This window comes from Octopus bimaculoides, chromosome 26 (genome assembly GCF_046866305.1).
Source record: "Octopus bimaculoides isolate indiv1 chromosome 26, ASM4686630v1, whole genome shotgun sequence".
Classification (NCBI taxonomy): domain Eukaryota; kingdom Metazoa; phylum Mollusca; class Cephalopoda; order Octopoda; family Octopodidae; genus Octopus; species Octopus bimaculoides.
Window position 1 is genome coordinate 1946574 of NC_142953.1, and position 26155 is coordinate 1972728.

At 38.2% G+C, this 26155-nt stretch overlaps 2 protein-coding genes across 26 annotated transcripts in view; both read right to left on the minus strand.

Moving 5' to 3' along the window:
* Nucleotides 1-6669, minus strand: part of LOC106875840 (serine/threonine-protein kinase TAO1) — an 83909-nt gene extending 77240 nt beyond the window's left edge. For 2 of the 6 annotated variants that reach the window (XM_089342692.1, XM_089342690.1), the window contains exon 1: nucleotides 5644-6454. The gene's annotated coding sequence lies outside the window, so the exon portion shown is untranslated. Of the gene's footprint in view, nucleotides 1-5643 lie in introns of all 6 variants that reach the window. The other 4 variants (XM_089342688.1, XM_089342691.1, XM_089342695.1 and 1 more) reach the window with 4 other exon arrangements.
* A 3329-nt stretch (nucleotides 6670-9998) lies between these two features.
* Nucleotides 9999-26155, minus strand: part of LOC106875841 (phosphatidylinositol-3,5-bisphosphate 3-phosphatase MTMR4) — a 113614-nt gene continuing 97457 nt past the window's right edge. For 11 of the 20 annotated variants that reach the window (XM_089342668.1, XM_089342681.1, XM_089342667.1 and 8 more), the window contains one exon: nucleotides 22807-23012. In XM_089342668.1, coding sequence (XP_089198794.1) covers nucleotides 22814-23012 — 199 coding nt within the window. In that variant the 3' untranslated portion in view covers nucleotides 22807-22813. Of the gene's footprint in view, nucleotides 10424-13993; nucleotides 14070-22494; nucleotides 23013-26155 lie in introns of those variants that run through there. The other 9 variants (XM_089342679.1, XM_089342677.1, XM_089342684.1 and 6 more) reach the window with 3 other exon arrangements.

Consider the following 26155-nt stretch of genomic DNA (forward strand, 5'->3'; position numbering starts at 1 on the left):
ACATACATATACAGAGGAAGCCTGCAAGGAGGATTGAATGGCTAAATCTAACAGTCAACAACAATGACTGTGTGTGTGTGTGTGTGTGTATGCGTGTTTGAAAACTAACACCACTAGGACGACACTGGCCAACTTACTATCATTACAGAAACTAGGGGAGCAAAAAATAAAACAAATAACCCGAGACGTGACGAAGGTACGAGGAAGTGGAGAAAGGCAGACAGACAGACAGACAGTCCTAAAACTGCCTCACTCAACTACCATATAATATATTTATTTATCAAACAAAATAATATACATTTATATATATAAGCTCCTTCACCGACAGTTAATAAGGATATATCATATATATATATATATATATATATATATATATATATATATATATATATATATATATATATATATATATATATATGTATGTATGTATAATACAAGAAAGTTAGGGGTTGTGAATGCAACCCACTAAGGAATAATATCTATCCAATATACTGCCGGAAGGATACCCAATTACTATTACACTAGTGTTTTTACCGAGTGTAATAAATGGGTGCGGGTAAAAGGAGATTTTACCCTTAATTTATATAGCAATAAGAAAATGTGTGTGTATATATATGTGTGTGTGTGTATACATATATATCGTTCCCGACAGATAAAATACCTTACAATGTTTAGTTACGCCCCTTTACGTTCCGCGTTCAAATCCCGGCAACAATAGCGATTGCTCGGGAAGTGGGGGAGGGGTCCATTGATTAAGTGAACTTCTCTCAGAACTACCCACCGACCTGCAGATTTGGCAGAACCTTTAGTTCAGCGGACAAAATACTTTGTGACATTTGTTCCGGCTCTTTACGTCCTGTTCTATGTATCTTTTTTTTTTTTTTTATATATATATTTAACAAATCCAGCCGAGACCAGCTTCACTGTTCGTTTCCACCACCCCCACTGACTTTGTGTTTCAATTAGAAACTTATTACAATTATTACTATTATTATTATTATTATGGTGGCGAGCTGGCAGAATCGTTGAAAACGCCGGACTAAATGTTTAGCGGCATTTCATCCGTCTTTACAATCTTAGTTCAACTTTGCCTTTCATCCTTTCGGGGTCGATAAAATAGGTACCAACTGAACACTAGGGTCGATGTAATCGACTTATCCCCTCCCACGAAACTGCTGGCATTGTGCCAAAATTTGAAATCATTATTATTATTATTATTATTATTATTATCATAGTCTTGTTATTCTACTAAAACCTGCTCTTGATGTCTTTTAAATAAATGAAATATTACAGAAATGTAGGAAATAAGGATGGGTTATCATTATCATTATTATTATTATTATTATTATCATTATCATCATTATTATTATTATTATTATTCAAAAATAAATCACCGCCATTATTATCAAGAGTATGAGAGAGAAAATAATAGTTTGCAGTCTTTGTTCGCGTGCCTATACGTTCCGAGTTCAAACAGTGCTGGGATCGACTTTGCCTTCCGTTCTTCTGGAGATCGATGTAATGAGTAATACTAATTGTGCACTGAGTCGATCTCATCGACTATAAACATTCATTCACCCTACTTGACGCTTTATGACTTTCTATAGAATTATTATTATTATTACTATTATTAACGACTACTATAGGCGCAGAAGTGGCAAGCTTCTAACCACATGGTTCCGGGTTCAGTCCCACTGCATGGCACCTTGGACAAGTGTCTCCTACTATAGTCTCAAAACCTAGTGAGTGGATTTGGTGTGTATATGTATATATATGTTTGTGTGTCTATGTTCAGTCCCCCACCACCACGACTACCATCGCTTCACAACCGATGCTGGTGTGTTTACGTCACCGTAACTTAGCGGTTCGGCAAAATTCACTGATCGAATAAGTACTAAGCTTACAAAGAATGAGTCATGGGGGGGGGAGGTTATTTGTTCGACTAAAGGCAGTGATCCAGCCTGGCGGCAGTCAAATGCTTGAAAGAATAAAAGAATACTTCTACATCCTATTTCTGTGCAAAAAGAAACCCACGGTCTATAATAACCTCTCTTTGTAATGTCCGTCCTTTCCAGCCGACACTTCCCCACCCCGTCATCATCATCAAGATCAAATACCACCCGAGGTCGACTTTGCCTTTCATCCTTTCGGGGCCGATAAAACAAGTACCAGTTGAACAATCGACTAGACCCCTTCCCCAAATTTTCAGGTCTTGTGTCTGTAATAGAAAAGATCTTCATATTTCATATGGAGCAACCTTAACGGAGACGAAATCCAGTCTGTCGGTTTATCTTATTTTTTGATAAATTTTTAAATAATTTCGTATCTGCAGATACGAAATATTTCGATAGTGAAATGGTTCCCGTTATTGGCTTAGCAGAATTGGTGAAAATTTCTCCAGAAATTTATGACTAATGATAGTTATGGAGATGGCATGAATTGTAAGGACTTCCTTTCATGTGAAGAGAGAAAACCAATAATAATAATAATAATAATAATAATAATAATAATGATAATAATATTGTGACGTTTCCAAAAGCATTAGTGACCCTTAGGAGAGGGAAATGACGTGTTGTTTCGCAACTACGAGTCGAAACCGGTTCGCCGGAAACTGACACTTTCAGACATGATGACGAGCGATAACATTTATAGTTGAAAAAAAGAAGATAAAATTAAATGAATGTGTGTGTCATGTTTATCAATAATGCTATTCAGGGGCGAAGAGGAAGAAAAAAGAAAAACAAAAGGCGTTAGCGATGTAAGTGAAGATTGTATGTAACAGGGTATCGAAACCGGATCGCAGTTTACAAATTGAGTAATATTAGCCTCGAATAGTATAAATCAATCTTTAAACTGGTGCAACATATACGCTGATTTTCGAGGGGAAGGGGAATGTTGTGTGTAAAGAAACCTACACTCCAGCCACATACATGTGCACACATAGCTACATATCCGTGTATATAATATACATCATACACACATTTATACATGTATATGTGTTTGTGTGTATATGTGTCAACAACGAAAAACAAAAGCATACATACACACACACACACTACCAAAACATACTGCAGCATTCATTATATGTCTGTGTGTGTGTGTGTATATATATATATATATATATATATATATATACACACACACACAGACTGGCCAGGAAGTTATCTGAACTAGATAAATAAAATAATCGTTTCTACTAAAGCCTGAAATTTGGGGCGGGGGCGAGTCGATTATACCCCCCCCCTCCCAGCATTTCGCTGGTGCTTCATTTATCGACCCTCCGAAAGGATGCAAGGCAAAGTCGACCTCGGTGTAATTTGAACTCTCAGAACGTAGCAGATGACAATGAAGTAAAATCACTCGTTCGTTCACAACAGAGATAAAGCTATATGGAGTGGTGGAAAAAAAAAATTCAAACCGAGAAGTGACAAAATAGAAGAGGAGAATGAGGCAAAGTGATAGAAATACCAGTGAATAAAAAAATATTGTGTGTGTGAGTGAATGAATAATGGGCGTCAGCATTTGGGATGTTTGAAACATGTCCAGCATGCTGTGGTGTGGGTCTGTGAGTGGATTGTCACGCCATGGAGAGAGAGAAAGGGAGAGAGAGAAAGGGAGAGAGAGAGATGACTGAGGATTGTCTATGGTGCGTGCACACCACCTAAGTAAACTACACACACACGTATGTGTATACATATATATATATATATACACCTACATGCATATAAACGTGTGTGTGATCTTAAGTGTTGCATTGTTTAATATTTTCGTTACATATAACAATTTACAAAAAATAAATACCTTACACTAGACTACAAGATACATCATTTATAGTAATAACAGAAGAATATGCACAAAAAAGAACTGTGCATGCACACACACACACACTAGATCTGCTTTGTAAGCCTGGGTACTTTGTGTGTGTGTGTGTATATATATATATACATATATATATATTCATGTTTACTGGAGGGAGAAAAAGTAACTTTTTTTTCTTTCTTTTCATACTTAATCTAATTAAACCAGTCACTGATTGCGTTTATCAAACCTGAACATACATACACAACACATATATATATATATATATTTATGTATGTATGTGTACACACACTTTTCATTCACTACAGCATTTTCCCCCTTCAATCACATGCATATTAATATATACAAATATATACATACACATCTATGTGTATATGGATATTTATATATATACATACATACATACACACCTTTCATTGACTCTACAGCATTTTTTCCTTTCATTCACATACATATTAAATATATATATGCACATTACATCTACACACTCTTCGCAAACTATATATATATAGTGTGTGTGCAGCGATGAATAAATAGTAGACAGACTGGACAATATTTCTCGACCCCGTCCATTGATGTTAATGAACAAAAAGTGGGTCGGGATAAGATGATAAATAAAAAGCAGCGATACACCACAGACCAATGCCCAGACCAATTATTACCACCATCATCATGAACGCCCCCCCCCCACCTCTTTATACAACCATGATTATCTATATATGCATGTATGATTATAAATGTATGTATGTGTGTGTGTGTGTGTGTATATATATATATATATATATATATATATATATATAATGTACATTATAGCTTCTGTTGTTGGCTTTTAAATGTTGCTGTGTGTTTGTGTGTGTGTGTGTGTGTGTGTGTGTGTGATTCTGTAAAATGGTCAAGTAAAAGCTGACAAATATAGTTTGTAGAATCATTGATGTGATGTTAGAAAAATTCCAGGTGATTGACTGTACCATATAAGAACTAATAAAGCAAGAGAATATTGTGTAGAAGCCAGCGATCAGAGAAAAAAATTAGAAATTATACAAGGAAGGTATTTTAGATGAAGGAAAAAGTAAAATGAAGATAAGGATGATGATGACAGTTAAATGTGAAGAGGATGAAATTGTGGAGCAGTCTTTTGGAAATGGAATTTGATTGTGGGGTTTTGGGGTTTTGGGGGAGTTTTTTTAAGTGAATAATAATGAATAGGAAAAAGTAGTGAACGACAAGAGCTATAGGAAAAATGTGACCTATAATTTTTCTCTAACATAAAAGAGATCGCCTCATTTTGTAAAGGCGCCTGGTACATAGACGAGGTTATGCTGAGAAATGAAAGAGTATAGGGCAGTGGATAAGCAGGAAAATATCGAATTAAATCATGGGAAGGAGTTGATTTATAGGAATATATAAAAGAAGGGATGGAAAAATAAAAGAGGGGCGAAGTATGGTCGGGAAATAAAAAGCCAGGTTAATGTGTTGTGATGTTGGGTTGAGAGTAAAGAGACACAAACACAGTATGAATGCCAAGCAGTTATTTTCCATTGCAGATTTCTAGAACGGTATAGAAGTGATATATACGTGAAATATGAGCATTTTGTTTTCGGTTGATCGTTGTTGTTAAACGTTTATGTGGGAAATAAATGAGATCTACTTTGATTAAGACGACCGACCACTTCTTTCTTGTGTCAGTGTGGTGTGTCTATGAGACACACACACACACACACGCACGCACACCATCGCCGAGAAATCGACATTTATATTAGTTTCTTTTAATATATGCAGCTTTGATTTATGTAGAATGAAACAATGAAGCCTTATGCTACTTACCCGACCAGGTAATGTCAAGCTGAGAGAGGAAATCGTTTCAATTCGGACATTTTATTTATCCTAATTCGCCTTTTTTCTGATATTCCGAATTGCTTTTCTCGTTCAATATGGCAGCCTGAGGCATGCGCCGTGGCTTCCAAAAAACCTTCAGACACAAAAATATATCAGCCTTGAGTTTCGGGGGTCAGCTGAGAGTAAAAAATCGCTCGGTTCCACTCCACTAACATACTAGCTGCGACAAATGACAAGATAGCATTTCGGCATTACATATTAAGAGAGAAAAACAACGGATGAGTGGAAACGTTGGGAAAGGTTCGGGATGTATGACGTCACCGGATGTAACCCTCGCCAAGCGCAAGGTTGTCTGAACTTTTCACTTGTCTCCTGCACTTATTCCATCATTTTACAGGCAAAAAAACACAGCACTTCCTGGTTTTATCGTCATCGTTGCAAACAATAACTGCAACAATAACAAGCACCAACGAAAGCAAGTGCTACAATAATACAAAAGCTAACTCATATCAATAAAACTAGGTTTTTTTCTGCTTCTTCAATAATAGTTTAAAAGCTTTACAAACTTTGGTACAACCCGGCGAGGGTTTTTTTTTTCCTCTCCTCTTCAGAGTCGTCTTGGCATTTCTATTTTTTTTTTTCCTCGTTTTTGCCATCATCGACTGCATATAATTTTGGACAGATACTGTAATCATTATGTATTTTCTGTAACATATTTTAAATAGTTCCGAAATTTACACCTTCGTTTATGATCACAGAACCGAAGAGCTGGCTGAAGAATCCGACCTGTCTCTCAACTGTTTACTCAATGCCACGCAAAGATTATTAAATAATTAAAACATTTTTATTACATTGAACAATCGAGTAGAAAAACAAATCTCAAAAAAGTTGTTCAGGGATCATGTGACAAATATCGTTATTTATTTAGTCAACCTGACTATATTCATATTCCACAGATTGTAGTAGACAGGTTTTGCTTAGATAGTTCATTAAATTCTTTAATTACACGATCTCTCTCTCTCTCTCTCTATTTCTCATTCCTTTACTCCCGTCTTTCTCTTCCCCTCCCTCTCTCGATTCCTCTCCCCTCGCTTCGTCTCTTCTCTTCACACACACCCACCTACCCACCTCACTTCTTATCAATTTTGTGACCTTAGCTTTACTCACCAACCTTCCACGTTTTCTTGTTATCATTTGAGGTGTAAAAGAAGTTCATCTCACTATTCTAGTAGCATCTTCCCTTTCATATCTTATTGGACCAAAAGCAAGGTCCCTTCCTTTGGACCATAACCAAATTGAGGTAAAAAAAAAATCTACAGTTCCTGTGAGAGATTTCTAGAGAAAAGCCATCCAATATGGACAACATCATCATTAGCTTACATCTGGTACAGGTTTACAGGGTTTGACAGTCTAAATCAGTTCATATTTGGAGTAACTGTCTTCATGGATACAGTTGGGGGACTGCACCTTACACATTTTCTTCTAGCATACACTTGATTGCCTTTATGTGAAGATATTTAACCATTTAACAGGCTGTGCTGGGTTAATTTTATCATGGCACCAACTCTAGAGGAGTAGCCATGTTTTTGACAAGACTGAAAGTTCTTCTCACTCTATAACTTCACATGATACATTGGGTACATTTTTTTTGTGGCACCACATGTTTGTGGGTGAGAAAGAAAGTTTCAATGATGTGATTGATTTATTTTTGTTATAACATTGTAGAGTAGGTGTGAGAGATTGGATCAGTCGAGTTTGAACATAAAAGAGGTAGAATATTTTAGCCAGAGGTGGTCAGTTTAAATGCTAAAGGGTTAATAAATTCAGGTCTTCTGAGGAATGAAGAAAGAGTCTACCATGGTGGACCTTGCCCATTATCTGAAGATATACATCAAAGTGTGACAAGCAGAAAGCAACAAGATTCCAACTTTATCATCAGACATAACATGACACGACAAAAAACAAATTAAATATCTTCACATAAAATTTCACAGAAATTGATTAAGCAGTTTTCGAGTCCTAAGTAAATAGAACCATGTTTATTGATAAAGATTTCTTTTTAGTTGGGCAGAAGACCAATGGCTGCTGCTGCTACTGGTTGTCACATAAGAAGAGAAGGGAAGTAACAAGAACAGAGGACCATAGTCAAATAAATCAACTCCACTGTATTCAAGTATCATGAACAAAGTGATGTGTTCTTTGACTGGTTTCTCTCTAATGAGTGCTTTAATGACCTCTTTGTCCAGCAAAATGGCTCCATATTTGCCTGGTTCTACCAACAGTTGAAGAACACTGAGAAAATAATCAGAAAGCTAGTTGTGTTTCATCAAAGATACTCAAGAAGGATTCTGCAAATGAACTACCAAGACCATGTAACCAATGGAGACATTCCAAACCAGTGGGTCTCTGCCAGGACCCACATGACCCTTGGGGATCCATATTACATTTTGTTATTAAAATTTATGTGCAATAAACTGGGTACACTTTTCTACAAGATACAAAATATTTTAACAATTTTTTATACAATTCCTAGTAAAATTTAATTATAATAAATATAAAAGGGTTTTTTAAACATCAAATGGTTATGAGGTCCGTCCTATTACGACAGAAATCAAAGGGGTCTATAGGTAAATATCATCATTGTCATCATCGTTCAATGTAAAAAAAAAATAAATAAATAAAGTCTCACTTTCAATTTCAACAAAGAAAATTTTATCCTCTCCAACCCTGGTCCTCAACAAGGATCCAGGACAGAAATGGCTTCCAGCCTTTGGAAATCTGCCTCAAAACAAATTCTGATTGACCGATGCAAACATGGCAAAAAAAAATGAATGTTAAAATGATGATGAGGATTAAGTCAGTCAAGTGAGTGGACAATTAGTTTTGTGGCTGTTAACATTGTGCTGGCATGACCACCACCACCACCATTAGTTGGAGTAAACATACAACATTGTTAGTTAGCAAGTAAGTCCACTCTTTCACTACCTTTTTGTTTAAATTTCTCCCACGCATTTGACATTTTAGTTCTTCATAAATATGTGTATTCTATTCAACACTGCATTGGTGCTTTATTTCTTTCCCTTTTTTTTTCTTTTTTTTTTCTTTTTTGTGAATCTAGAACTAAAATAATATCTTAGTATGTGTAAAAAAACCATTATCCTATTAATTATTATTTTGTCTATTCTGAAAGACTCTCGGATAATTCTTAATTAGCGGTTGTTCTTTACTTGAAAGCAGGCAATAACAAATCACCAAAGGTTTCAAGCAGTGCCTTCTTCTCCTCTGACTCAAAGAGACAGTACTCTCCTTAGAATGCGAGCTGTACCCAATGATGCCGTCTTCTGGATCACTTCGAGCCTGACAGCAGCTCCAATATTCTTTTATTCTTTTACTTGTTTCAGTCATTTGACTGCAGCCATACTGGAGCACCGCCTTATTCTTTGTAAGCCTAATACTTATCCTATCGGTCTGTTTTGCCGAACCGCTAAGTTACAGGGACGTAAACACACCAGCATTGGTTGTCAAGCAATGTTGGTGGGGAGGACAAACACAGAGGCTATAGTAGAAGACACTTGCCCAAGGTGCCATTTGGTTGGGAACCAACAGGTTTCTTTCAGTTTGCATCTAACAAATTAATAAAAAAAAATATGAGGTGAGAAACAAAAGAATAGTATTCAGCCGTGTGACTAATCAAACACATTGACTAATAAAACATTTTCTCTTCTTCAGCGATTCTACCAATGATTCACACCGTTTCACTTTATGCAGACTCTTTGGCACCTGAAACCAAAATCTGAAGGACACAATTCCCAACAGAACATCTGCTTTCTGTGTTTCTTCCTTTTCACTTTCTTTCTTTCGTTTTTGTTTGTTTGCTTCTTTCTTTCTTCTTTCTTTTCTTTGTTCTTTTTGTTGTTGTTGTTTTCTTCATACTTCTAAGAACCAGGAACTAAGTTTAAGTTGCAATGGTGGGGAAGAAGTGGTGCTGTTAAAATGTCTGGAAATTCATCTGGCCAGAGTGGGCACATCATCGACGTCATTGTCTTTGTTGTCATCATTGCATTAAAAATTGCTCCAGCATGGCCACAGCCTTAGGGGTGAAATGTATAAAAGAATAAAGAACGAAAATAGATGCTCATTGCAAATATATATCTATTGAAATATAAACCATTTAAAAATATATACCCGTTGAAAGTGAATACCCATTGAAAATGTAAACCCATTGAAAATATATATCCACTGACAATATATGTTGAAAATATATGCTTGCTGAGAAGACCAGTGTTTGTGTAGTGAAAAATATTTTAGGGAAAAAAAGAAAGATATAGACAAGCAACAACCGATAAGTGTGTTTATAGACTTTAATATGATATAGCAATATTTTCTTCGATATGTTGTTTTATATTAAAATTCTTGCAAACCAAATTCAAAAACACTTTTAAAACATCATTCCATTTTAAATTTAGATTTTAAAATTCTAAATCCTCAGAATGGTTCATAAATAAGGAGAATAGTTAGTTCCTTCTATACTATGAGGCACATAAGGCCGTAACATGATCTCTCCAGCCAGCTCTGTTTTCTGCCACTGTCCAGGTCTTTATCCAGCTTTTCCATCCTTCTTGTCTCCTTTCCTTGTCATGTGGTTTTAGGGCAGCCTGCTGCTCTTTTCCCCTCAGGGTTCCACTTTAGTGCCACCATACAATTGCTTTTTTGATCTTGTCAGAGGATGTGTCTGATCCAGTTACAGTCTCTGTGTCTTAATTCGTCGCTGAGAATAGAGAGAATAACACAAACAAAATAGCAGAAATAAATTAAAAATAAATTAAAAATACATGGTGAGCTCATTAGTGCACAGGTTGCTACAGAAATAGCAGCCAGTCCACTCTGTAAAGTAGTTGGTGTTAGGAAGGGGACAACCAGTTGTAGAAGCCATGTCAAAACTGAGACCCTGGAGCAAGATGGGATTCTCTGAGCCACTGGATCCTTTCAAAGTATCCGATGCACACTGACATGGAAAGGGGACATGAAATGAAAGTGATGAGTTCAAAGTCAGAAAACAGCACAGCTTCCGTCACTTTCGGAAATATTTTTTCACACTCAGAGTTGCTGAAGCATGGAATAAAAATACCTGCATCAGTTGTTGGTTGCCGAGACACATATTTCTATATTTTATCTTTTACATGTTTCAGTCATTAGACTGTGGCCATGCTGGACTCCCTCTCCTATTCACATGAGACTGGAATACTCAACCAGTTACAAATTAATTCAAGAGCAGGTAATTCAGTTGATTCAACAACTGAATCCTCAGTTGTCATTATTGTTGTTTTTGTTGTTATAACTTGCTATTATCTTCATGTTGTTGTTGTCGTCACTGTTACTGCTTTTGTTGTTATTGTCATTGTTGTTGTTGTCCTGCTGTTGTTGTTGCTGTTTTAGTACATGTTAACAGCAAAATTTCTTTCAATGAAAGTCTGCTCTCTTTTTCTTTCTCTTTCTCTGCCGCTGACATCAAAGCAATGAATGTTTGGAGTGAAAGCCATCGCCAGCCTCTCCCCCCCCCCCCACCACCTCCGGAATCTGATGTCTTGTTAGTCATCAATGAATGTGAGTCTCTCCGTAGTCCCTGGCTGTGACGACCACACACTGGAGAGAGAGAGAGAGAAAGTGACATGTGCAGGTGTGTGTGAGTGTGTTTATGTGTGTGTGTGTGTGTGTGTGTGTGTGTGTGTGTGTGTGTGTGTGTGTGTGTGTGTGTGTGTGTGTGTGTGTGTGTGTGTGTGTGTGTACTTATTCACAAAATGAAATAAGCTGATGCATCATATCAGTCATATATCATAATCTATAAATTTCATTTAAATGATTTATCACACTGTCTGCCATTAGATACTATATATATATAAATTCACACACACACACACACACACACACATATATATATGTATAGGCACAGGAGTGGCTGTGTGGTAAGTAGCTTGCTTACCAACCACATGGTCCCGGGTTCAGTCCCACTGCATGGCACTTTGTGCAAGTGTTTTCTACTATAGCCTCAGGCCAACCAAAGTCCTGTGAGTGGATTTGGGAAACGGAAACTAGAAGAAGCCCGTCGTATATGTGTGTGTGCGTATATGTGTGTGTGTGTGTGTGTGTTGTGTGTGCAAGAGCAGCAGCACTGTTGTGTAGCCGTGTGCACTCCTCCAGTCAATTACAAGTCAGACTGAAAGTAGTAAAACAACATATTTCATATCTCAACAGGACAATGGGGTGTCAGATGCTGTGACCTCAATCGGCAGCACTCCAGAGACTCTAACGACTCAACTGGAGCATTTTGCTAAATCACTCAGGCAGAACTAATCTAACATATGGAGGTTATTATTATTTTTATCATCATCATTATTATTATTATTATTATTTTGGAAATGGGCTGTGCGTGAGAAGACCCGGCAAGCCAAGTAAGATCGTTGCCAGTGCCCCTGGACTGGTTCTTGTGCGGGTGGCACATGAGATGCACCATTTTGAGCGTGGCCGTTGCCAGTACCGCCTGACTGGCTCCTGTAGGATTTTCGAGCGAGATCGTTGCCAGTGCCCCTGGACTGGCTTGTGCGGGTGGCACATAAAAGACACCATTTCGAGCGTGGCCGTTTTCGTGCGGGTGACACGTAAAAGCACCCACTACACTCTCTGAGTGGTTGGCGTTAGGAAGGGCATCCAGCTGTAGAAACTCTGCCAAATCAGACTGGAGCCTGGTGTTGCCATCCGGTTTCACCAGTCCTCAGTCAAATCGTCCAACCCATGCTAGCATGGAAAGCGGACGTTAAACGATGATGATGATGATGATGATTATTATTATTCTTAGGGTGGCAGGCTGGCAGAATTGTTAGCATGCTGGGCGAAATGCTTAGCAGTATTTTCGTCTGTTGCTATGTTCTGAGTTCAACTTTGTCTTTCATCCTTTCAGGGTTAATGAATTAAGTACTAGTTGCATACTGGGGTCGATCTAATCGAAACATTACCAGATCAGACTGGAGCCTGGTGCAGCCTCCTGGCTTGCCAGTCCCCAGTCAAACCATCCAACCCATGCCAGGATGGAAAATGGATGTTAAACAGTGATGATGATGTAGTTGGGGAGAAAGTTTCTTACCACACAAACATGCACATGTACACATCCACTCACTAACACACCCACACATGTGCATACACATACATACACATACGCACACGCATGCATGCACATACACACGCACACACTATACATACACACGTGCACACACATGCACATATACGCACATGTGCAGACACACATGCATGCATGCACACACACACACCAGATTTTAAGAAAATTCACTTCTTAACCGTGAAGTCCCAGACTCAATGCAAACGTGTGGCCCCTTGGGTAAAATATTCTTGCCGTAGTCTTGTCAGTTCAACCCCCCAGCCATGTGTCACTTTTGCTAACCAAGGGTGAGAAGATTAAATAAATACTATGAAAAAAAGAAAAGAAAAGAAAAAAGAAAATCCAGAACGAATTAATTTTACGGTTTTCTTTCCGTTTTGAAGACAAGAGAAACCCTGGAAAAACCTGGAATGTTCAAAGATAAAAATCGGACTCGAAATTGGGAAAAGAATTGTGGTTATTTTGTTATATCCTTCGGCAGTTTCCTGTTATTATCAAACCAGGCCACTGTCTCCGTGTCCATCTGTCCGTCTCTCACTTTCTCTGTCTCTCTGTCTGCCTGTCTGTAGTTTTATTTGTTATTTTTTTTCTCTTCCCTTGTGTTTACCTCTCACTCTTTTTCTGTCTTTCTGTCACTCTCTTTCTCTTTCTATTCATCTGTCAGACTGTCTAGCCGTCTGTCTGTCTCTCTTCCTCTGTATATCATTCTATCTATCTCTCTCTCTCTCTTCCTCTGTATGTCTTTTTATATATATCACTCTCTATCTCTGTCTTTCTATCTAGAACTTTCTTTCTCTTTCTACCCATCTGTCTGTCAGTCTCTCTCTCTCTCTCTCTGTTCATCTTTCTATCTGTCTTTCTCATTCTATTCATCTGCCTGTCTATCTCCATCTACTTGTCTATCTCCATCTACTTGTCTGTTTTTCTATTTCTGTATCCCTGAGCGATGGTCAACCAGCGATGGGTACTTGGGCTGAGCAATTCTTTGTGAGTGAATTTGGTCAGCAGAAACTGAAGGAAACCCATGAAATGTGTGGGTGGATGTGTGTCTTTATGTCTGTATTTGCTCCCGCTCCATCCACCCTCACACTGCTTGACAACCAGTGTTGGTTTGCTTACGTCCTTCTAACTTAGCAGTTCAATAAAAGAAAGTGATGGAATACGTACCAGAATATGTACTGGAGACAATTTGTTTGAATAAAACCCTTCAAGGCATCACTCCAGCATGGTTGCAGTCCAGTGACTGAAACAAGTAAAAGCTAAAAGATAATATACCCTTGATAAAAATCAATTTGGATCTGGCTAGATTTGAACCCAGGACTTACAAGTTGGGCACTGTTAACTGCAGCACATTATTCAGCTGCAGACTTCAGTATCACTGCCCACTCAACAGTCTTGTCTGTTTAATTATAAAATGTAGAACTCTAAAACTGATTCTCTGAGATGTGTATTGCAGAAAAAAAATGGCTTTAGGCTTGTTGCCTGTGAAGCACCCTCTTCTGGCAGAGTATTAATAACATGATTGGTTTGAAGTCTTTCATAGCAAGAATCGCGAAGATGAGAATCTGCAATGGTAAACCATCTAATTAAAGCTGTTCTTATTTGTAGAACTGTCACACAAGATAACCATGCATGTGTGCACACATGCAGATGTGTGCACGCGCATGCACATCTACTTGCATATGTATGGGTGTCTGTAAGTATAATAACTAAATATAAATGTATGCATATCAACAAATACGAGGGGGTGCTGAAAAGTTTCTGGCTTTAAGGGTATCATGAAAGGCCTGGTCGGAGGCTCCCAACCTTCCCAGTTCTTTTACAGGGCTTAGAAAAACTGAAGGGCCCCTGCAATAAGAGACTGATAGAATAAGTACCAAGCTTACAAAGAATAAGGCCTGGGATCGATTTCTTCGACTAAAAGGCAGTGCTCCAGTCAAATAACAGAAACAAATAAATCAGTATATATATATATATATATATATTTATATAGATAATATGTAGCATATAATGTATACATACGCACACACTTACAGAGATATATTCACTCATACACGCGCGCATGTATATTTATATACATTTCGATATGTATGTTTAATTAGTGTCACCCAACAACCAATCTATATACGTTGAACTGATGACATTAGGGTGTTGCTTTTCTCCTCACACACACACGCATGGGGATTGAATCATTAAATCTCTTATCTTCTTTTTATCTCTCATTAATCTGACATTTCCAACAACAGAAACTATTTTATTTTGCATTTTTTATTTTTACCTGAATATCTTTACCTCATCATGGAAAATTACAGGTATTTCCTTTTTTGGTTTCTTTCTCCTACCTTTACAGTGATCAAATTTAGGTCATCCAACACACAAACACACAGATTAGGTCACCATCACTGTTGTTGTCGTTGCTTGAGCTAACTTACTGCCTGATCTGTGATACTCTGTATGGGGGTGTCATTGCATAAATTGTGATATAGAGCAGGGAGAAATCATTGAATTGTGATTCTCAATTACTTCATATTGCATTCCAACACCATTTCTCTTTTTTGCACTCTGTTTGTCTCCTGACCTCTATCACTTTTGCCTTTTCTTTCTTTTCCTCCTGGGGTAAGCAAGTATCTCCTCCATTGTAAGACCCTTGTCCCTATGGCTCTGTTATGCTTTAATCTCTCATCCAGCACAAACAAAGCCACCTTCCTCTGTTCCATTCCCAGGGGGTCTTTGTCTTCCAAGGTACTTGGTGGCCCCACTGCTGTTGGTGTCACATTCTGTTAAGTGGTTGCTGGAAAGTTCCTGGCCTTAAGGGTATCACGAAATGCCTGGTTGGAGGCTCAACATTCCGCGTTCTTTTACATGGCTTAGAAAAACTGAAGGACCGTTGCAATAAGTGTGTGAATGTGAGAAGGGAATGTGTTGAATAGAATCATAATTAATAGATCCACACTTGTATTTTCTTTTGTCCAAAACCAGGAATTTTTCAGCACTCTCAGAAAGATGACCACTACAACTATCCCCCTACTCTGCTATGCCACCAATGCTATCACTAGTGCCAACACCAACACCACCCTACCATTTCACCACCACCACCACCACCACCCTACTATTTCACCACCACCCCTCTTCAATCCACCACCACTGCTGCCACCATAATACACCTAGAAAACAGTTTCTTAGCAACAGACATAATATAGATTACCATTAAACAGGACGTTACCCCAGCCAACAATGAGTGAGTCAACCAGGCTGCTAGAAACAGCAACCAAATCACCTCCTTTACCCAAACAAAGCCTGGGTGAGTTGACAGGCTGTGTTTGCTGTTGTTTAGCTCCCTTTTGACTAGATTGTCTCTGGGCCAAAAACCTATGGCATGCAGGTGATCATTGGAGCAACTGGAATGCTTGGGTGTGACCTGCAGATTTAATATTCCAATTTATGGTGCTATAAATCACCTTACCAAGTAACAACCATACACACACTATTGATTAATCTTATGAGAAGTTGTTTGTTTGTGAATATAACAGTTGGAATGTTAAGTCAATCCATTTAACCTGTCTTGATACAGAACTGTTGTGACTAACCGTGGGTCTATGAAACAAATCTCTGGTTTTAAAGTGATCTAAATTAAAACCTTCCATTGAAATCTCATGTTAATTTATGGAGGGACAACCTTAGGAATGAACCAGTTTCTCTGCTGTACCACATTTGCAATGGGGTGGATGAAACTGTTGCCCATATCATGAACGAATGCCCTAGACTTGCCGCAAGTTATGGCATCACAACCAGTTAGTGAAAGTGCTATATTGGAAACTGTGCAAAAAGTGGGGGTTAGAGTGAAGCAAGACATGGTATGAGCATAAACTGTAGAGAGTGGTGGAGTTGGAGACTAGCAAAACCCTCTGGGATTTCCCAATCCAAACAGATATCAAGTGCTAGAGCATAACAGACCGGACAATAGTGGACATGGTGCAACACAAATGCTATTTAGTTGACATTGCATGCCCCTTTGACCTATGAATTGTTATTGTCAAATTAGAAACAATAGACGCAGGCATGGCTGTGTGGTAAGAAGTTTGCTCCCCAACCAGATGCTCCTGGGTTCAGTCCCACTGCATCGCACACTGGGCAAGTGTCTTCTACTAAAGCCTCGAACTGACCTGTACCTTGTGAGTGGATTAGGTAGACGGAAGCCCGTCGAATGCATATGTATATCAAATGAGCAAAACCCTTCATTTCGCTTTGCCCCAGTCCACTCAGCTGTAAATGGGTCATCCTGCAACAGACTAGGGTCTCAATCAGGGCAAATGCTGGCCTATATATATATATATATATATATATATATATAAATATATATATATATATATATATATATATATATATACTTAATACTCAAATCTTTAAATTTTTATAGTTTTCTGGACTCTTAACTTTCTATCTAACTCCATGGTATCGTTCTTATTGTGTAAGTCGGTCTATATATGTATTTATATTTCTGATATATTTTTTATGTATTTATATATAATATTAATGCACTGATAAATCTCTGTATTTTTATTATATTTATATGACCGAGACCTTTGGAAATGTGCTGTGCGTGAGAAGACCCGGCAAGCCAAGTAAGATCGTTGCCAGTGCCCCTGGACTGGCTCTTGTGCGGGTGGCACATGAGATGTGCCATTTTGAGCGTGGCCGTTGCCAGTACCGCCTGACTGGCTCCCGTAGGATTTTCGAGTGAGATCGTTGCCAGTGCCCCTGGACTGGCTTGTGCGGGTGGCACATAAAAGACACCATTTCGAGCGTGACCGTTTTCGTGCGGGTGACATGTAAAAGCACCCACTACACTCTCTGAGTGGTTGGCGTTAGGAAGGGCATCCAGCTGTAGAAACTCTGCCAAATTAGATTGGAGCCTGGTGTTGCCATCCGGTTTCACCAGTCCTCAGTCAAATCGTCCAACCCATGCTAGCATGGAAAGCGGACGTTAAACGATGATGATGATGATATGTCTGTATACTTTTAATAGGTTTGATGTATTAAATATGTTTTTAAAAATTTATTGGGTCAACAGTTGAATGCATATATTGTTATATGTGAATTGATTTGCTGAACTTAATTCTCATTTTTATATTCATCCAACACCTCACATTTGAATATCTTGAGCACTTCAAAGTGCAGTCTATACATGAAGAAAAAACACATTTTTTTGAAGTTTTTCTCTTTTAAATATAATTATATATATCTACATAAATATCTACACACACACAGGTATATATATATATATATATATATATATATATATATATATATATATACATATTCTTTTATATATGCTTTTCAGGCATGTGTGCAGTGGGTGCTTTTTACGTGCCACTGGCACGGGAGCCAGTCAGGCGGCACTGGCATCAACCATGTTCAAATGGTGCTTTTTATGTGCCACTGACATGCACACAAAAAGAAATAATAATAATAATGAGTGGAAATTGAACCAGTGAGTGTGTTAGGTATTAAGGCATTAAAACAATATGACCCTCCCCAGACACAACAAAATAAAACATATACACAGAAACTATAACAAATACTGATGAAGAGAGAGAGAGAAAGAGAGAGGGAGAGATGTGGAGTGATGTTGAGTGATGTGAAGTGTAAGCCACGGAAATTGAGAAACCATGCAACAGACAAAAATGAAATGCTTAGATGCGTCTTTCCTTATCAAGAAATAACCTAGCAATGTAGGAAAAATTTAATCCTTCTTAAGATTATCTTAAGAGCAGATTCATTATCAAAATGTGTGGTTTTCTAAATATCTGAGACGAGCCTCAGGAGCCTTCAGCAAGTCTCTCTCTTCATCTCTGAACTCTAATTGACCAATGCCTTGGTTGTGGAAATCAAGCAGACACCTGCTTTGTTTCAATTAATTTTTGAAAATAACGAAGAATTAAGTAAAATAATTGTCATAATTAAGTTGGGTTTTTTTTAAGAACATAAATTAACAGGAAAAATGTTTACCAGGCACAGCACAACACAATGGCAGAGAGATAAAAACAGAGCAGAGACAGACCGGTACCATTGTAACAAGACACCGGCACTATTCATTAGTAAGAATACCAGAGGTGGTGGTAGTAATGGTAGAGGTCATGGTGGGAGGGAGGGATGGTAGCGATGGTGGTGGGGTTTTTCAGAAGTAAAGACTAGAAGAAAATTATCAAGAAATCTACTCTCTCACCCCCACAGGCTGAAGATAATTTAATAACGATTATAGACGTTAGAGATAATTACTGCTGGAATCATTAGTGCTTTGGATAAAATACCTTGTGGTGTTTAGTTTGGGATCTTTCTGTTCTGTGAAGTTGCATGGCTTAGTGGTTAGGGCATTCAGCTCACAGTCGAAAGCTCAGGAGTTCGATTCACAGCGATGCATTACATTCTGAGTTCAAATTCCAGTGACTTTGCCTTTCATCCTTTTCAGGGTCCTTAAAATAAGTACCAGTTGAACACTGAGATCGATGTAATCGACTCAAGCCCCCCCTTTCCCCAAGTCGACCTTGTGGCAAAATTTGAAACCATTACTATTATTATTGAGTGAGAGAGCAATGCATGCCTTCAAAGTGACACTGGGGTACAAGTATTCAAACCCCAAAGAATTCCTCTCCACACATCGCTATGATGCTCCCCCCACTACTTCTGCTCATGATCATAGGTGCACATATCGTCAGCCACCAAGGGACATGCTCAATTGGTTAAGGTCAAGCAACTGACAAGCAAGTCTGTGTCTGTGGTATTGAGCAGAACATTTGCTGTAGCCCATCTTTTATACCAAGACAAAACAATGTCCATGATAACACCTCCACTCAGTTAAGATCAGAAACCATGAGAGCCACTGCCTGGAATTGCATCAAGGTATTTACGATTATTATAATTATTATTATTATATGGGAAATAGAGTTGAAGGTAGAATTAGTATTTAACTACATCTCTTTATAAAAAGCTGCTCTTGATGCTAAACACTCTTTGCAGAGTGTTGAGAGCAGTCGACTCATTCATATGTCCCATCTCTTGCCAGGGAGAATGTTGAGGCACAAGATGTGCCTCCATCCTTGCCATCCCAGATGGTTCTAGATATTTGTGCAGACATCTCCAGGTTCTTCAATAGACTCAACTAAACATTCACAAAACATCTCGTAAGTAACTTATTATTATTATTATTATTGGTGAGCTGGCAGAATCGTTAACATGCCGGGCAAAATTCTTAATGGTTTTTTGTCGGACAAAATGCCGAGTTCCAATTCTGCCGCGGTCCATCACCAGGTTCTTGAACAGACTCAACTAAACATTCACAAAACATCTCATAAGTAACTTATTATTATTATTATTATTGGTGAGCTGGCAGAATCGTTAACACGCCGGGTGAAATTCTTAATGGTTTTTCGTCGGACAAAATGCCGAGTTCCAATTCTGCCGCGGTCCATCTCCAGGTTCTTGAACAGACTCAACTAAACATTCACAAAACATCTCCTAAGTAACTTCTTTGAAGGTGGCGCAGTTCTTCCTTCTCTCTCTCCCAATCTGTAATTATTGTTGTTGTTGTTATCTGTAAATGGCCAACGCAGTTTGCCTTTAAGTGCAACAATAAAATCTTCTGTTAAATGGTCATGGGTGTTGTTCAGTCAGGCGGTACTGGCATCGACCATGCTTGACTGGTGCTTTTTACATGCCACCAGCACGAGAGCCAGTCAGGTGGCACTGGCATCGGCCATCAACTCAATCTAGCTGCCATTTGAACCCATAGCACTGACTTGTAGTAGTTTAGCGTCCTATATGCCCTTGGCCAGTGGTCAGCACTCTGCCCACCTCCTGTTGTTGGTTGTCAACATCAACCGATTCCTTGACAATTCTGCAAATATAAAATAAACGGCAAAAACAAGACAGTAATGGAATTGATATATTTTTACCAATCAACACAGTTTGTTCTTTAGATTTATTTCCAAATAACTCCGAGGCATCTCACTTCGCATCACCATTTCTTCTTGGCTTTCAAAAAAAACGGCTACTTTTTTTTTTTCTACCCTTCTTTTTCCTTTTTTTTTTTACATTCGTTAGCTGTAAAAAAAAAAAAAAATCCAAAAACCGTTCTGTAGGCCCATTTATATAGTCCAAACTTTTCCCCCAGTTCTTTGAATTCAAAAACATTAATTTGAAAATAAAAAAAAATAAAAATAAAAAAAAACGCCCTAATTAAAAATGGCAATGTATGTATAATGTGTAACATATATATACATATATAAATATATTTTATATATATGTATATATAATCATGTGTATATATAATCAGAAATGTGTAATATCTTATGATCAATAGTTTGACTTGCTTTCTTCTTCTGTCGAGATAAAGTGGAACTTATTCGGACAAGACTGAAACAAGCAATCCATTACAATAAAAAGAGAGAGCGAGAGAGAAAGGGTAAGAGAAAGAGAGAGAGTTGTTGGTTTGTCGGGCGAGTAGTTTAGGTTGTTTTTTTCTTTTTTAAGGTTTGTTTATTGTTAAAATTAAATAGAACTGCTAACATAGATGTGAGATTTTGTTTGTTTTCTTTCTGTATTGTATATAGATGTGTAGCAGAAATAAAAAAATATGACAGTCAGGTCTTCCGTTCGAAATAATCATAACCCTTTTTGTTTTTTTGTTATTTTTCACAACAACTTCAGTAACTTGGTTAAGCCAAGATGAGGAGGGGAAGAAGAAAAAGATGAGAGAGAGAGAGAGAGAGATCGAGTCAGACAGAGTGTCAATGCTTCCAAAGAGAAGAGGTGGGGAGAAGTGGGTAGTTAAAAAAAACAAAAAAAACACTATGTCCATTAAAAAAAAATTTAGGTTCCGTTTCCAGTAAGGTAAATATGCAGTCTTTGATTCCTTAGTTCATGGTTTGGTTTATCTTCATTTTTTTTTTTTTTTTTTAAACATGGTCACTTGAAAGTTTAATTCCATATTTTCGGTTGATAAATTCTAGACGTTTTTGTTGACAACATTGGTAAAAGTTAAAAAAAAAAAAAATGGGGGGGGGGGGGGGGGTGAGAATTAAAAAAAAAAAAAAAACCAAAGCACAACCTGTATCATTCAAAGTGTAAACACATATTTTGAAGATACATACATCCATATATATATATATATATATACACACACACACACACATACATACACATGCATGCATACAAGCACTTGCATGCGCACACATGTATAAATACACATTTGTGTGTGTGTGAGTGTGTATACATACATATAAATATATATTTATATGTATATATATACACACACACGCATATATACATGTGTGTTAATACGTAAGATTGGTTGCTAAACTCGATACGAGTATGGCAACAAATATATACATCCCAACACTTACATACATACATTTATACATATATATATATATATATATATATATATATATATATATTTATATATATATATATGCACACCATATATACAAGAGGGCATAGAGACATACTAATGCAGAATAGAAGAACGCAGGGGATGGGGGTTGGCAGGTGTGGTGGAAAATTACTCAGAAATAAAAATTGTCCAAGATATTCCCTAAAGGATTTTCTCACCAAATTTTGCTACAGAACTAACAATGGTAGATACTGTAGCAGTCAAGGGGGGAGTGGTGGTGGGTGTATATATATATATATATATATATATAAACACACACACATATATACACACATACATACACACACATATATACACGTACAGACACTCATGCACAGAAATGCATCTACACAGAATATATACATATACACACATACACTCGCACATATATACAAAATGACATGCATATATATGCACACACACACACACACACACACTTCCGTGTATAGCAATAAAAAGGGGAGAGAAAAAAAGATGGGGAGAGAGAGAAAGAGGGAGTGTGTATGTGTGTGTGTGTGTGTGCATTTTTAGAGTGCGCATTTCAAGATGCAATCTGCTCAATTAGAAGATGCACCAGCGGCTGCAGCAGCTGCAACAAGTGGCTGTTCAAATGCGAAAAAACCATAGTTATCTGGAAAGGAGTTCTGTAGCTTTGGCAAACAGCTGCGGCACACTCTGGCTGGTTCTAGCAGTTGTTGGTGAGGAATTGGCATATAAGTGTTGGCACATTTACCACAGAAAACCTTACCACAATTTCTGTAAAAACAGAAAAAGAAAGAAAAAAAATTAAATAATAAATACATTCAATGTATTTGGAAAACAAACAAAAACTAGTCTCATAAGGGTTTTATATATATCATCATCATCATCGTCGTCGTTTAACGTCCGCTTTCCATGCTAGCATGGGTGGGACGATTTGACTGAGGACTGGCAAACCAGATGGCTGTACCAGGCTCCAATCTGATCTGGCAGAGTTTCTACTACAGCTGGATGCCCTTCCTAATGCCAACCACTCAGAGAGTGTAGTGGGTGCTTTTATGTGCCACCAGCACAATTGCCAGTCACACGGTACTGGCAACGGCCTCCCTCAAAAGGTGTTTTTTACGTGCCACCTGCACAGGAGCCAGTCCAGTGGCACTGGCAACGACCTTGCAGTGGCACTGGCAACGACCTTGCGTCGGCACTGGCAACGACCTCACCTAGGCATCATATACAGTAATGCCTCGCCATATCACGGTTTATTTCACCTTGTCCTTATTCTTAATACAAGTTTTGAAGAGTTGAGTTTAACTTTGATAGTTATTTTTTCAAAGCAATAATGGAAGTGACAAAGGAGCATATTTGGCATATTTTGCTTTATGAGTTCAATAAAAGCAACACCGCAATGGAACATGCGAGGAATATTAATGCATAAGCAAGTGTCAAAGGTGGTTCCAGAAATTCTGAGCCATAAACTAGAGCCTCGAAGACAAGCCTTGTCCTTGAAGATCTGTAGAGATCCACAGAGATTGGCACTTCTTTACACAGCTGCCCTCGTCTATGCATCACATGACTATATCAGAGCAGCTGTCTCTCTTGCACACCACATCTGATGCCTCTTATGCCCAATTTTTCTCTCAAGATACTTACACAGTCATACATGCACACTGACATTGCACGTCCAGTGAAACATACTGGCTTCATTTCTTTCAGGTCTACATATTTCCCCCGGCAGTCACAGCCCATGTTTCACTGTTGTGTAGCATGGCTGCTTGCACACAGGCATCATACAGTCTGCCTTTCACTCTGAGCGAGAAGTCCTTAGTTACCAACAAAAGCAGAAGCTCTCTGAACCTTGCCTAGCCTATTCTTATTCATATGGCTACACTCTTGGAGCATCCACCTCTGCTGCTGATTTGGTCACCTACATAACGGAAGCTATTAACTACTTCTAAGTACCCCCTTGGTCACAATTTATGTTCCTAACACTAGTTTTGTTGTTCCTAACTAAGTTTTGTTATATTTAAAAGGAATTGAAAGAAACACAGAGCATCTCAACAGAAATATGGTAACAAAAAGGGTTAATAAACTTGGTAGTGTATTATGGTGTCCCTACCAGCAATGAAATTGGCCTTGAAATATCTGAGAGAAGCAGCTGTAGTGTCACTTCTAAACAGAACTATCAAATTTATAATCGCACACACACACACATATCAGTCACACGCAAAGTTGTCAGCCAACTCAATGTTGAAAACTGTAATTAAAGGGAGACAACTTCAAAACAACATGGAATTCATTTGAGTGAAGATAAATTGCAAACTTTTAGGATTTTGGTTTCTTTCTCTTTGTTTAAAAAAAAAAACATTAATTAAAAAAATTTATTTTCATATTAATAGGTGCACACATGGCTGCGGGGTGAAAAAAAGCCTGCTCTGTAAGTATGTGATTTCGGGTTCAGTTCCACTGTTTGACATCTTGAGCAATGTCATCTACTGTAGTCTAATGCTTTGTGAATGAATTTGGTAGATGGAAACTGTGTGGAAGCCTATTGTGTGTGTATATGTATACACACACACATGACAGGCTTCTTTCAGTTTCCATCTACTCACAAGAATTGGTTGACCTGAGGCTATAGTAGAAGACACTTACCCTAGGTACCATGCAGTGGGACTGAACTCAGAACCATGTGGTTGGCAAGCTTCTTGCCACACAGCTACACCTGCGCCTATATATATATATATATATATATATATATATATATGTAAGACAGTGTGTGTAAGAAGAGTGAGTGAGTTGTATATAAAAAGAAATCAGTAACCTTTTATTTCATCTATAACCAACGGAAATACAATTCAACAGTTGATTGGTAACATATCCAATATGGATATTCTTTATAAAAGTTGACCATATTTGAAGAAGTAGAGGTTTGGAAAACATTATTATGGAAGGAAGAGCAGAGGGTAGAAGAACAAGAGACAAGCAAAGAATGCAAAGGATGGAGAATATCCAGAGCAGGTTGGACAAGAGCAGCAAAGCAGATGGAGGACTTGTGCTTAACGAGGAAGCTTTTCATTTTAGTGTCATCAATGCACTGCAGGTGTACGTCATTATCATTTAGCATCCGCTTTCCATGCTGGCATGGGTTAGACTGGAACTGCTAAGTCGGAGAGCTGCCCCATGTTCCAGTCCGATTTTGGTTTGGTTTCTACAGCTGGATGCTCTTCCTATCACCAACCACCCCAAAAGTGTAGCGGCTGTCTTGTACAGGTCATCCGCATGGATGCCTTTCAAGGGTCACTGGCATAGGTGCCTATTATGTGTCACCAACACTGGCCACTTCACTTGGCTTGACAAGTCTCCTCCTCAAGAACAGCATATCACCAAATGTCACGATCACTTGTCATCGCCTCCGTTAAATCCAATATTTGAAGATCATGCTTCACCACCTCATCCCATGTCTTCCTGGGTCTACCTCTTCCACAGAGATTGGCAATTGACATGTCTTTCTGCAGCTGTCCTCGTCATCTGACAAAGAAGCAGTCCTCCAGCATAGACAAATGTCCTTCAGCAAGACATATTATTTCACATTGCACTCAGTCCATGCATGGGTCATCCACTCAGCTGGCAAAAATGAGTTGCATCTGTATTTTGAAAGGACCAGCCTTATCACATGCTGCATCATGCTGAATCTTCCTGACAATTTAGTTAAGGGTTCATGTGTCTGTGGAATACTCCACCACCTGCATGTTAATTTCACGAGAAGGCTGTTCCATTTGATCAGATCAACTGGAACCCTTGCTGTAACTGACAAAGTGCCAATAAGGGATAAATCAGTCCCCCCCCCAAAAAAAAACAGGTACTACACATGATATATAAACCCACTTTATGGTTTATGTATGTATGTATATATGTGTGTGTGT